The sequence below is a fragment of the Mobula birostris genome, chromosome 6 (assembly GCF_030028105.1).
Source record: "Mobula birostris isolate sMobBir1 chromosome 6, sMobBir1.hap1, whole genome shotgun sequence".
Lineage (NCBI taxonomy): Eukaryota > Metazoa > Chordata > Chondrichthyes > Myliobatiformes > Myliobatidae > Mobula > Mobula birostris.
The window spans coordinates 7,982,079-7,996,913 of record NC_092375.1 but is presented as its reverse complement, the minus strand read 5'-3'; the positions used below and the strand labels follow the sequence as shown (position 1 = coordinate 7,996,913).

General features: G+C 43.7%; 1 protein-coding gene across 2 annotated transcripts in view; it reads left to right on the top strand.

The window, feature by feature from the left end:
* The window catches only part of cxadr (CXADR Ig-like cell adhesion molecule), a 152,490-nt gene that overhangs the window by 124,734 nt on the left and 12,921 nt on the right, over positions 1–14,835 (top strand). The window contains exon 8 of one of the 2 annotated variants that reach the window (XM_072259844.1): positions 10,186–11,807. The exons of the other annotated variant lie outside the window; for it this stretch is intronic. Coding sequence (XP_072115945.1) covers positions 10,186–10,233 — 48 coding nt within the window. The 3' untranslated portion in view covers positions 10,234–11,807. Of the gene's footprint in view, positions 1–10,185; positions 11,808–14,835 lie in introns of those variants that run through there. 2 annotated transcript variants of the gene reach the window in all.

The window sequence follows — 14,835 nt, the reverse complement described above, 5'->3', positions numbered from 1 at the left end:
TTCATGAAGCAGTGGTCCTCCAACCAGGCCTAGAGATCACAAATGGTTTCACTAGCCTTCCATCAGCAGGTTACTCCAAGGGAGACTGACAAGACAAACCAGCAGCCCATACTCAACCCCAAGGCTACTTATATTGCAAGCCCAAAGATGGGAATCAGGTGCCTTTGATTTAGTCAAACAAGGGACAGCTGGAAGACCCGGAGTCCTGTGTCCATGGACCGGACCGTGAACCGGAATGCAGACTTCACGGACCGGACCACAACAGAGCTTTGTTCTCTCCAAGCTTTTCTAATATGTATATCTTTTTTATAGTTTATCGTTAAATACCATCAAATCTGATATGCAAATTTCATTCGCATCTAACCAACGTCACCACCATCTTTTAGGATTTAGGGTTAAACACAGAAAATAGAACATTGAACGTAAAACAGTACAGGCCCTTTGGCCCATGACGTTGTGCTGAACGTTTCGATTCTAAGATCAATCCTTCCCATATAGCCCTCCATTTTTCTTTCACCCCTAATGTATCTGCTTCTGGCACCACCCCTGGCACGGCATTCCACGAACCCACCACTCTATGTGTAAAAAATAAGCTACCTTTGATATCCAGTGTTTCAGGACCTAATGAAAGGTCTTGGCCTGAAACGTCAACTCTTTATTCTTCTCCATATATGTGCCTGACCCCCTGAGTTGGTCCAGCACGTTGTGTTCCAGCATCTGCAGACTCTCTTGTGTCTACCTCTGATCATAAGACACAGGAGCAGAATTAGGCCATTCAGTCCATCGAGTCTGCTCCATCATGGCTAATTTATTATCCCTCTCAAACCATACTCCTTCCTTCTCCCTGAAAGACCATCAGACATAGGAGCAGAGTTAGGCCATTTGGTCCATGCTGTCTTCTCCTCCGTTCCCTTACCCACACCTATCCTTTCCTCCAGTCACTGTAAAATTATGCCCCCTCATGTCAGCTACAAAGGGGACTTGAAAGGTAGGGAGGGGGGTGAATGAATGGGTGAGGGCAGGATTAGTGTAGAGATGGTTGCTAGATTTTCAGCGAGGCCCAGTGAGTGTAGCCCTGTTCCTGTCCTACTCTCCGGCCATCTCGAACTTCTCCAGGTGACTGGAGAGTGGCAAATGTTAATCCTTTGCTCAGAGATAACCTTGGGAATTATAGGCCAGTGATTTTTATGTTATTTATGGGTAAACTCTGCCTGTGCATGGTTTAATCTGAAGAGCTGGGGACTTTTTAAAGATCACACGTCCAACTCCTATCTATGTAAAGTCAGGCAGGTTTAACAAGTAATACACACAAGATGTTGGGGGAACTCAGAAGGTCAGGCAGCATCTATGGAAATGAATGAAGGTTTTAATGAGAAGTGCTTTGTTCCAGAGTGATCCTGACTCTTGTGCACTGACAGGTACACACGAGGAATTTTCTCAGTAAGTTTTGTTCTTTCTAACCTGCACTTTGTACCTACACAATTAGGTCCCAGAACAAGTGGGGATAATTTCACTTGCCCCATCACTGAACTGCTCCCACAACAAGGGACTCTCTATGGAGGACTCTTCACCTCATACTCTTGATCTTAATTATTTATTTGTTTGTTTGTTTGTTTGTTTATTTATTTATTTGCACAGTTTGCTGTCTTTTGCACATTGTTTTTCTACCCTGTTGGGTGCAGTCTTTCATTGACTATAGTTCTTGGAATTATGCCTGCAAGAAAATGAAAGTCAGGGTTGTATATGGTGGTGTACATGTACTTTGTTAGTAAATTTACTGTGAAATTTGAACTCCTATGCAGATTCCAGATCAGGCAATGCTTCCGTTGCTAGCAGACTAGCTCACAATCTAGAAGAATATATGCCCCACTCAGCATTCTAACCACTTACTATTGTTTACATTTTCTTTTGAAAATACCAAATAATTATCCTTTTTACTTCCGTGTCAGCATTGAATTAATTGGAAATGCAATCAAAGTTTGTTTATTATTGTCACAGGTATGCTCCCATGAGGAGTTTTGGACCCCTTATCTAAGAAATGATGTGCTAACATTGAAGACAGTCATGAGAATGATCCCGGGAATGAAAGGGTTAATGTATGAGGAGCGCTTGATGGCTCTGGGCCTGGACTCACTGGAGATTAGAAGAATGAGGGGGATCAGGTTGAAACCTACCAAATATTGAAAGACCGAGATAGAGTGGATGTGGAGAGGGTGTATCCTGTAGTGGGAGACTCTTGGATCTGAGGGCACAGCCTCAGAATGGAGGAATTTAATTAGCCAGCAATTGTTAGGTCCTTAATTAGTAAGGGGGTTAAAGGTTACAGAGACAAAGTGAATGAATGGGATTGAAAGAAAAATTTAATGGAATTGAATGATCTTTATTGTCATTATACGTAGATAGAATGAAACTTTGTTTGGCTTCCTCTCAGGCAATTAAATAAAGCAGTAGATAAAAAGAAGACAGTAATAGAAAAACGGTATTAAATAGATAAGTAGCAGAAAATAAGCTGCAGCAGCACCAGAGTATCACAGTAATGCACAAAGTGTCGTTAGTGCAAGTATTTGAGTCCTTGTGTGTGCATGTGTGTGCTCACAGTTTCAGTCATTGTTCTGTGGGAGTGCTGTGATGGAGGCCGCAGCTCTGGGATAGAAGCTGTTCCTCAGTCTATTTGTTAATCAGCCATGTTTGAATAGCCAAGCAGTTCGATGGGCTGAATGGCCTAATTCTGCTCCTATGTTCAATGGTACCTTTGACCTGATGCCATGTGAGGGCCAGGAGTCAATGTTGAGGACTTCCCAGACCCCTCAGGTGACAGGGTGCCTCCTCATAACCTTCCTGCGGAGTGTCTGCAGAAATCTCTAGTGGGGATTTGATGTGAATCAGAGTATTTGCTGCCCTCTAGTGAGCACATTGGTCAATGTGTTGATCTCAGCAACGTCAATAACTGAATAACAGGACAGAAAAATTAAAGGTTGCCTAGTGGTGCAGTACATGGTTACCATTGCTCCAACTGTGTGTGTGCGTGGGAGGACGGGGGAAACAGATAGAGAGAAAGAGACAGAGATAAAGGAGAGCTGATGGCGAGAGTCAGGAGACAGAGAGAGGGGGAGGGCAGGAGAAAAAAGGGGAAGAGCTTTAGAGATAGGGGTGAGAGGAATAGAACAAGAGAGACAGTGAGAGAAAGAGAGGAGAGAGAAACGGATAGAGAGAGGTAGGGTAAAAATTCTGTGTGTGTGGGGGGGGAGAGAAAGACAGAGAGAGGGAACAAGAGATGGGGGAGACAGTAGAGCATCAGGGAGGCAAAGGGAGGAAGAAATAGGAGTGGCAGAGATATGAGGAGAAAGAGCTAGAAAGAGTCAAGGAACAGGCTGGATGGGCTGAATGGCTTAATTCTTTTCTTCCATAAGACATAGGAGCAGAATTGGGCGTTTTGGCCTATGGAGTCTGTTCCACCATTTCATCATGGCTGATCCATTTCCCTCTCAGCCACAATTTCCTCCTTTCTTCCCGTATCCCTAAACACCTTGACTAATCAAGAACCTATCAACCTCTGCTTTAAATATACTTAACGACTTGGCCTCCACAGCTGCCAGCGGCAATGAACTCCACTAATTCACCACCCTTTGGTAAAATAAATTCCTCCTAATCTCAGTTCTGAATGGATGTCCCTCTGTTCTGAGGCTGTGCCCTCTGGTCTTAAACTCCCCCAGCAGAGAAAACGTCCTCTCCACATCCATTCTATCAAGGCCGTTCAACATTTGATAGGCTTCAATGAGATTCCCCCTCATTCTTCTGAATTCCAGTGAGTAAACGCTCCTCATATGACAAGCCTTTCAATCCTGGAATCATTTTCATGAACCTCCTTTGAACCTTCTCCAATGTCAGCATATGCTTTGTTAGATAAGGGCCCAAACCTGCTCACAATACTTCAAGTGAGGCCTCAGCAGTGCCTTATAAAGTCTCAACATTACATCCTTGCTTTTATATTCTGGTCCTCTCGAAATGAACGCTCACATTACATTTGGTTTCCTGACCACTGACTCAATGTACAAATTTCTTTAGGGAATCCTGCACAAGGTCTCCCAAGTCCATTTGCACCTCAGATTTTTGAATTTTCTCTCCATGTAGAAAATTGTATTTGATTTTATTTCTTCTACCAAAGTGCATGATCAGACACTTCCTGACACTGTATTCCATCTTCCACTCCTTTGCCCATTCTCCAATCTGTCCAAGTCCTTTGTAGCCTCTCTGCTTCTTCAACACTACTTCCCCCTCCACCTGTTTTTGTGTTGTCTATAAATTTGGCCACAAAGCCATCAATTCTGCATTCAAGTCATTGATGTATAATGCAAGAAGAAGTGGTCCCAACATGGACCCCTGTGGAACACCACTATTTACTGGCAGCCAACCACAAAAAAGCTCCCTTTATTCCCACTCCTTGCCTCCTGCCAACCAGCCAATGCTCTATCCATGCAAGAGTCTTTCTTGTAATACCATGGGCTTGGAGTTTGTTAAGCAGCTTCATGTGTGGCACCTTGTCAAAGGACTTCTGAAAATCCAAATACACAACGTCAACCGATTCTCTTTGGTCAATCCTGCTTGTCATATCTTCAAAGAATTCCAAAAGATTTATCAGGCAAGATTTTCCCTTAAGGAAACCATACTGACTTCTACCTATTTTACCATGTGCCTCCAAGTACTCCGAGACCTCATCCTTACTAATTGACTCCGACATCTTCCCAACCACTGAAGTCAGACTAACTGGACTATAATTTTCTTACTTCTGCGTCTCTCTCTTCTTGAAGAGTGGAATGACATTTGCAACTTTCCAGTCCTCCAGAACCATGCCAGAATTTATTGATTCTTGGAAGATTTGTTTCGCAAGGTTGAGATGTATAATACCAGAGGGCATGCCATTGAAGGTGAGAGGGGTTAGGTTCAAGCAGGATGTGAGCGGTAAGTTTTTCACTCAGAGAGTCATAAATGCTTGGAATGCTCTGCCTGTTATGATGGTCGAGGCAAGTACATTAGAGGCTTTTAAGAGACGTTTGGATAGGCATATTGATGTAAGGAAGATGGAGGGATATGGACATTGTGTAGGTAGGAGGGATTAGTGTTTGGGTATTTTTGATTTGCTTTTTAGCTGGTTCGGCACAACATTGTCCTGTTCCTGTGCTGTACTCTTTTAGGCATTCTGTGTTCTATCATTATTAATGCCTCCTATTACTAATTACTGATTACTAATTCTGCTCCTGTATCTTATGGTCTAGTCACTGAGGTCATGGGGCATTCCGAAAGACTCTTAAATAGGTAAGACAGAATGACATGGTCTTAATGCAGGAAAGTTGGATTCGTGTAAATGAGGAAAGGGTTCAAAGCTAAAATCATATTTATTATTACTGACTAATATATTGTGAAATTTGTCGCCCTGCGGCAGCACGACAGTGCAAAGACATAACATTACTATAAATTGCAAAACCAATAAATAAAGCAAGAAAAAGAAGCGAATAGTGAGGTAGGGTTCATGGATTCATAGACCATTCAGAAATCTGATGGCGGAGAAGAAGCTGTTCCTGAACCATGTGACCATAAGACTTAGGAGCAGATTTAGGCCATTCGGCCCATCAAGTCTGCTCTGCCATTCCATCATGGCTGATCCCAAATCCCATTCAACACCCATACACCTGCCCTCTCACCATATCCCTTGATGCTCCGACCAATCAGTAATCTATCAGCTTCCACTTTGAATATACCCACAGACTTGGCCTCCACCGCAGTCTGTGGCAGAGCATTCCACAGATTCACTACTCTCTGGCTAAAAAAATTCCTCCTTACCTCTGCTGTAAAGTGTCACCCTTCAATTTTGAAGCTGTGCCCTCTAGCTCTGGATACCCCCACCAGAGGAAACATCCTCTCCGCAGCCTCCTTTTTCAGTCCGTTCAACATTCAATAGGTTTCAATGAGATTCTCCACATTTTTCTAAATTCCAGTGAGTACAGGCCCAAAGCTGCCAAATACTCCTCATATGTTAACCCTTTCAATCCAATGACAACACATCTTTTCTGAGATATGGGGCCCAGAATTATTGACAATACTCCAAGTGCAGCCTGACTAGCATCTTATAAAGCTTCAACATTATCTCCTTCCTTTTATATTCTATTCCCTTTGAAATAAATGGCAACATTGCATTTTCCTTCTTTACCACAGACTTAATCTGTGAATTAACCTTCTGGGAGTCTTGCACAAGGACTGCTAAGTCCCTTGGCAATTCTGAAGTTTAATTTTAGACCATAAGACAAAGGAGCAGAAGTCAGCCATTCGGCCTGTCGAGTCTGCTCCGCCATTTTATCATGAGCTGATCCATTCTCCCCTTTTCTCCCCATTTAGATCATCCTCTGCACTATTGTTCCTTTTACCAAAAATGTATTAGAATACATTTTCCAACACTATTCCATCTGCCACTTTTTTTGCCCATTCTTCCAATTTGTCTAAGTCTCGCTGCAATTACATTGGTTCCTCAGCAGTACCTACCCCTCCGCCTATCTTTGTATCGTCCGCAGACTTTGCCACAAAGCAATCAATTCCACAATCTAAATCACTGACAAACAATGTGAAAAGTCGTGGTCCCAATACTGACCCCTGGGGAACACCAATATTCACTGGCAGCCAACCAGAAAAGGCCCCTTTTACTCCCACTCGCTGCCTCCTGTCTGTCAGCCATTCCTCTATCCATGCCAGTATCTTTCCTGTAATGCCATAGCATTTTATCTTGTTAAGCAGTCTCATGTGAGGCACCTTTTCAAACGCCTTCTGAAAATCTAAGTAAATGACATCCACTACCTCTCTTTTGTCCACCCTGCTTGTTACTTCCTTGAAGAAGTCTAATAGATTTGTCAGAAAAGATTTCCCCTGACAGAAATCATGCTGACATTGGCTTATTTTATCATTAGTCTCCAAGTACCTCAAAACTTTATCCTTAATAATGGACTCCAATACTTTCCCAACCACTGAGGTTAGGTTAACTGGCCTATAATTTCCTTTCTTTTGCCTTCCTCCCTTTTTAAAGAATGGGGTGACATTTGCAATTTTCCAGTCCTCCAGGGCATGCCGGAATCAAGTGATTCTTGAAAGATCATGACTAATGCATCCATTATCTCTTCAGCAACCTCTCTCAGGACTGTGGAATATAGTCCATCTGGTCCAGGTGACTTATCCACCATCAGACCTTTGAGTTTGCCTAGCACTTTTTCCTTTATCATAGCAATGGCACTCACTCCTGTTCCCTGACACTCACGGACCTCTGGTATACAGTTAGTGTCTTCCACAGTAAAGACTGAAGCAAAGTACTTAATAAGTTCATCTGCCATTTCATTGTCCCCCAATACTACCTCAACAGCATCATTTTCTGTGGTCCAATATCAACTCTCATCTCCCTTTTACTCTTTATATAACTGAAAAAGTTTTGATGTCCTGCTTTACATTATTGGCTAGTTTGCCTTCATATTTCATCTTTTCCCTTCTTATAGCTTTTTATTTGCCTTTTGTTGGATTTTAAAAACTTCCCAATCATCCAACTTCCCACTCACTTTTGCTACCTTAGATACCCTTTCCTTGGCTTTTATGTTGTCTTTAACTTCCCTTGTCAGCCATGGTTGCCTAGCCCTGCCATTTGAAATGTTCTTCTTCTGTGGGACATATCCATCCTGCACCTTGTGAACTGTTCCCAGAAACTTCATCCATCTCTGCTCTGCTGTCATCTCCACCAGTACCCCCCTCCCACCTGGGCAAGCTCCTCTCTCATGCCTCTGTAATTCCCTTTATTCCATTGAGATACTGATACATGTGAGTTATGCTTCTCCCTCTCAAATTGCAGTATGCGGAGGATGAGAGCTGACCTGATAGAGGTGTTCAAGATAATGACAGGCATTGATCGTGTGGACAGTCAGAGGTTTTTTTCCCCAGGGCTGAAATGGCTAGCACGAGAGGGCACAGTTTTAAGGTGCTTGGAAGTAGGTACAGAGGTGAAGTCGGGGGTATGTTTTTTTACGCAGAGAGTGGTGACTGAGTGGAATAGGCTGCCAGCAACGGTGGTGGGAGTGGAAACGATAGGGTCTTTTAAGAGACTCCTGGGTAGGCACATGAAGCTTAGAAAAACAGAGGGCTATGGGTAAGCCTGGGTAGTTCTAAAGTAAGGACATGTTCGGTACAGCTTTGTGGGCAGAAGGGCCTGTATTGTGCTGTAGGTTTTCAATGTTCCAGGTTCTATGAATTCAATCATATTATGATCACTGTCTCCTAAATGTTCCTTTACATTAAGCTCCCTAATAAAATCTGGGTTGTTTCACAGCACTCAATTTAAGATAGCCTTTCCCCGAGTAGGCTTAAGCACAAGCTGCTCTAAAAAGCCATCTCATAGGCATTCAACAAATTCCCTCTCCTGCGATCCGACACCAACCTGATTTTCTCAACCCCTTTGCATATTGAAGTCCCCCATTAGAATTGTGTCATTACCCTTATTACATGCCATTTCCAGCTCCTTTTGCAATCTCAACCCCAAATCTTGGCTACTATTTGGAGGCCTATATATGATCCCCATCATGGTTTTTTAACCCCTGCATTTTCTTAACTCCACCCACAAAGATTCAATATTCTCTGACCCTCTGTCACCTCTTTCTGAAAATATAATTCCATCTCTTACCAACAGAGCCACACCACTGCCTATGCATTCCTGCCTCTCCTTTCAATACAAAGTATATCCTTTGATGTTAAGCTCCCAACTGTGGTCTCCTTACAGCCACGACTCTATGATTCACACAAGGTCATACTGACCAATCTCTAACTGCATCTGAGTTTGTCCACACTGAGTATGTGGCTTCAGGCTCGGGATGGTAGCAGTTAGAGGCGGGCATGTCCCGGATGGTGAGAGCCCTAAAGCGCTAGATGAGACGCCACCTGTTGAAGATGTTCTCGATGGTGGATGGATTGGGTTGAGTCTACAAGCCGCTGCAGCCTCCTGTGAGCCTGTTCTTTGGAGCCTCCATACTAGACAGTGATGCAACCAATTAGGATGCTCTCCACTGTACTGCATTTAGAACATAGAATAGTACAGCACATTACAGGCCCTTCGGCCCACAATGTTGTGCCGACCCTCAAACCGTGCCTCCCATATAACCCACCTTAAATTCCTCCATATAATTGTCTAGTATTCTCTTAAACTTCACTAGTGTATCTGCCTCCACCACTGACTCAGGCAGTGCATTCCATGCACCAACCACTCTCTGAGTAAAAAACCTTCCTCTAATATCCCCCTTGAACTTCCCACCCCTTACCTTAAAGCCATGTCCTCTTGTATTGAGCCCTGGGGAAGAGGCGCTGGCTATCCACTCTATCTATTCCTCTTAATATCTTGTACACCTCTATCATGTCTCCCCTCGTCCTCCTTCTCGCCCTAGCTCCCTTAATCTCTGATCATAATCCATACTCTCTAAACCAGGCAGCATCCTGGTAAATCTCCTCTGTACCCTTTCCAATGCTTCCACATCCTTCCTATAGTGAGGTGACCAGAACTGGACACAGTACTCCAAGTGTGGCCTAACCGGAGTTTTATAGAGCTGCATCATTACATCGCGACTTTTAAACTCTATCCCACGATTTATGAAAGCTAACACCCCATAAGCTTTCTTAACTACCCTATCTACCTGTGAGGCAACTTTCAGGGATCTGTAGACATGTACCCCCAGATCCTTCCACTCCCCCACACTACCAAGTATCCAGCCAGTTACTTTGTATATCTGTAGAAATTTGCTGGAAATCTTTTTGGTATAACAAAGTCAGGGTTGGCATGGAAATGATGGGCTGAACAGCCTGCTCCTGTGCTGTAAGATGGATGATTCTATCAATGAACGCCACTTTTCTGAATACAGATGCTAGAAACCTTGAGCAACACGCATAAAATGCTGGAGTAGCTCGGCAGAGCAAGAACAGTGTGGTAGTATTCATGTCTGTTCAGAAATCTGAAGTTGTTCCTAAAACACTGGGTGTGTGTCTTCAGGCTCCTGTACCTCAGCCCTGATGGTAGCGATGATAAGGGGGTATGTCCTGGGTGATGGGGGTCCTTAATGTTGGAACAACTCTGCCAGTCAGGCAGCACCAACTTTTCTGAGGTGTGTTCTTTCTGAACAGGGTCCAGAAAGAAAGTCTGAAGGATACAACTCAATGTCCATCGTGTGAGCAAGCAGCATGTGATGGAAGTCCTGGAAAGGCAGAAGAAGCAGAAATCTTACCTTCTGGCCAGAGAAGGAGCAGAACTGATTGCCACTGTGATGTCAATATTTACGCCAATCAAAACGTTGATTCTGTTTTCCAAGATGATCAATTACTTTCTCAAAAAGGTGTGAGGAGGAGGTGTGTGAGTTTATAGCTCCTCAGTGCCACAGCCACTTCATTATCCCTCCCAAAGAATTCCCTGGGAAACCCTCCGTGAGTGGAAAGTGATTGATCCTCTGACCACGGGAGACACAAAGGTGGAAAAGGGATGAAATTTTGTCAAACTGTTCTCGAGCCATGGGAAGAGTGAAACAATGCTTCATCTTATCTTGGTCTCAACTCCATCTTTCCGCTTATTCCACATAGATCTTCTCCCCTTTTCTCCTCAAGTCCATCGCCCTTACAATAGGCTCCTGACAGCAGCTCACCAGAGTCCTGTGTCCTCTGTCCTGGGCCAGTCTTTCAAGTCCAGGTGATACTCAACTGTATGTCCACCAGGTGAAGATCCTTTTCCTCTCCCAGGGATGAGATCTTCGGAGCTTCTGTTGACATTTGTGTAGCTCTGGGCTTTTACAGGATAAGGTTGCTAGTCCCATGCTGCACCCTCCTCTGTTCACAGCCTGGCAAGATCATCCATGGCATACCTTCTCCCCTGTAGATCAATAATCTCTGTCTTGCGAATACTCTGACTTTACCTCCACAGATCTCTGAGGTGGAGGGTTTCAAAGATTCATTGCCCTCTGAGAGAAGAAATTTTCTCCTGATCTCTGCCTTAACTGATTGATCCTTGCCCTGACCCCCCTGGTTATAGGTTCCCCCAAGGTAGCTACCATCTCAGCACTTACTCCGTCGAAGCTTTTAGGTCTTATCTTCTATAGATCAGCTGGTGTTCTGATGCAGCGCAGAGCGTAGGGCCGACCTGATCAACCTTTCCTTGCAAAGACAGCTGCTTCATCCCAAAGATAAACTTGGTGAACATTCTCTGCCCTCCTGCTGAGGAAGTATGGGGGACCACAGCGATGTGGAGCACTACAAGTCTCACCAATGCCACGCACAGCTGCAATCTACACCCAGATCACTCAACCTATCCGTATAAGACACACTCTTTAAACCAGGCAGCATCCTAGTAAATCTCCTCTGCACCCTCTCTAAAGCTTCCACATCCTTCCTATGAAAGGTGAACAGAACTGAGCACAATACATGTGTGGTCTAACCAAAGTTTTATACAGCTGCAATATCACCTTGTAGCTCTCAAACTCAAACCCCTGACAAATGAAGGCCAACGCACCACACGCTGTGCACTCACCTTTGGGGACTCTGTGGTTCGATGTTTAGTGTTCTGTAAGTTATATGATTGCTTTTTGTTGTTTGCGTGATTTGTTCTCTTTTTCACACATTTCATGGTCTTGTCATGTCGGGGTTTTCTTTAAACGGGTTCTACGTTGTTTCTTTGTTTTGTGGCTGTCTGCAAGAAGACGAATCTCGAGTTTGTATGCAGTATACAGACTTTTGATAATAAATGTACTTTGAACTTTGAACTTTTGAGGTTGTGTTCATGGGTTCACGAACCAGTCAGAAATCCAATGGTGGTGGGGAAGAACACATTCTTAAAATGTTGAGTGTGTGTTTCCAGGCTCCTGGACCTCCTCCCTGATTATAAAGAGGTAAAGTAGATCAGCCAGCTAGTTGAGAGGAGCCACAAAAACAACCACACGCTCAACATCAGTAAGATCAAGGAATTGATTGTGGACTTCAGTGAGGTAAAGTTGGCAGAGTATGGACCAGTCCCCATTGAGGGCTCACCGGAGAAAAGGGTGAGCAGCTTCAGTTTCCTGGGTATCAACGTCTCAGAGGATCTAACCTGGGCCCACTCATTAATGCAATCACAAACAAGGCACACCAGTGCTCCTGGCCCAATATCACGATGGCTCAAACTAGGTCCAATACGTGCTTGAAGTCTGGACCCTGGAGTAATTGGGTCTGGTCTCTCACCAACTCTCCATCCATCATACACTGAAATCTCCGGATGAACTACCGAAGAGATGCACATATGAATATTGCAGAAGGGACTAGAACTAGAGGTGATGGGTTAAGGGAGAAAGGTGAAATGTTTAAGGGGAATCTGAGGAGGAACTTCTTCACTCAGAGGGTGGTGCGAGTGTGGAACGAGCTGCCAGTAGAAGTGGTAGATGTGGGCTTGATTTCAACACTTCAGGGAGGTTCAGCCATGATCATACTGAATGGCAGTGCAGGCTCAAAGGGCTGAATGGCCTACTCCTGCACCTATTTTCTATGTTTTTGTGTTTCTATGTTTGAATACACACATGAATAGGAGAGGTATGGAGGGTTATGGTCCAGGTGCGGGATGATGGAACTAAGGAGATAATAGTGTGGCATGAACTAGATGGGCCAAAGGGCCTGTTTCTGTGCCACACTGTTCTATGAATCTAAGTCTCCGGTGTCACTGAGGTAACACGATATTGGATCACAGATGCAGCCCAGAAACAGGCCTTAAGCAAGTAATAACATTGATAAGCTTGAAAGAGTGCGGAGAATTTTTACAAGGATGTTGCTGGGACCTGAGACCTCAGGGAAATTATTAGTTTTCTATTTGCACAATTTCTCTTGGTCTTTATTTATTTATGTACAGATTTTCATAAACTCCATTCTATTTGTTTATTTTCCTGTAAATGCCTGAAGAAAATGAATCTCAACTTGGTATATGGTAACATATAGTGAGTGGCCACCTTATTAGGTACAGGAGTGGCCTGAGAGCGAGGAAAGACCCAAGGTTTGATCATTCTCAGCCCCAGGCCAATCTGGAAAGGTCGACAGTGTCTGAAATACTCAAACCACCCTGTATGCTACCTACAATCATTCCATTGTCAAAGTCACTTCGATCACATTTAGACCATAAGACCAGAAAATACAGGAGCAGAATTAAGCTATTTGGCCCATCGAGTCTGCGCCGACATTTCACCTGAACTACAACCGAACCTCTTCACCATGTTTGCGTGTTTTCATGCATTGAGTTACTGCCACGTGATTGGCTGTGGAGATATTTGCATTAGCACACGTTAGTACCTTGGTGATAAATTTACTTTGACTTTGAAACCTGCAATACCAGTTACAGACACGAGGTGGCAGATTCCTCAGCACTCTGGTACGGGGGTTGTGATAAATTGCGAGCGAAACTCAACTTTCCGTCTCTCGCTCACTCTTCAGTTGTTGTCAGAAACACGCTGGAAACGAACTTCAGCGAGACTTCAATACCAATATATCAGGTTACAATTGTATTCAACCTCGTGCTCAGTTTTCATCACCCCGTTATAGGAAAGACGCTACTGAGCTGGGAAAAGTGCCAAGATAATTTACGAGAATGTTACCAGGACACGAACGGCTAAGGTACTGGGAGAGGCTGGGACATTATTCATCCGACCGTAGGAAACTGAGAGGCGACTTTATAAAGGTGTATAACATCATAAGAGAGGCATAAATAAAGTGAATGCATCTAGATTTTGTTGCCCAGTTAAAGAAAATCATGAACTGACAGCATAGGTTTAAGGTGAGAAATGGGAGATTTAAAAACATCTTCACACAGAGGGTAGTGTGTGTAGAGAACGAGTCGTCGAAGGAACTGGTTGAGACAGGTACCATATAACCGTATAACAATTACAGCACGGAAACAGGCCATCTCGGCCCTTCTAGTCCGTGCCGAACTCTCATCTAGTCCCACCGACCTGCACTCAGCCCATAACACTCCATTCCTTTCCTGTCCATATATCTATCTAACTTAACTTTAAATGACAATATCGAACCTGCCTCAACCACTTCTGCTGGAAGCTCATTCCACACAGAATGAGTAAAGAAGTTCCCCCTCATGTTACCCCTAAACTTTTGCCCTTTAACTCTCAATTCCTGTCCTCTTGTTTGACTCTCCCCCACTCTCAAAGGAAAAAAAAGTCTATCCACGTCAACTCTATCAATCCCCCTCATAATTTTAAACACCTCTATCAAGTTCCCCCTCAACCTTCTATGCTCCAAAGAATAAAGACCTAACTTGTTCAACCTTTCTCTGTAATTTAGGAGATGAAACCCAGGTAACATTTTAGTAAATCTCCTCTGTACCCTTTCAATTTTATTGACATCTTCCCTATAATTCGGTGACCAGAACTGTACACAATACGCCAAATTTGGCCTCACCAATGCCTTATACAATTTCAACATTACATCCTAACTCCTATACTCAATGCTCTGATTAATAACGGCCAGCATACCAAAAGCTTTCTTCACCACCCTATCTACATGAAATTCCACCTTCAGGGAACTATTCACGATTATTCCTAGATCCCTCTGTTCTACTGCATTCTTCAATACAATACAATATCTAAAAGATCAGAAAGGTTTATTTGATTATGGGTCAAACATGGGAAAATGGGACATGCTTAACTGGATCTTGGTTGGGGGAGGGGGTGGGGGGAGCTGAAAGGCCTGCTTCTCTGATGTGTAAAAGTCTCAGGCACATGTAAAAGAATTATAAGGCAAAGATGCTTTCAAAAGTAATGA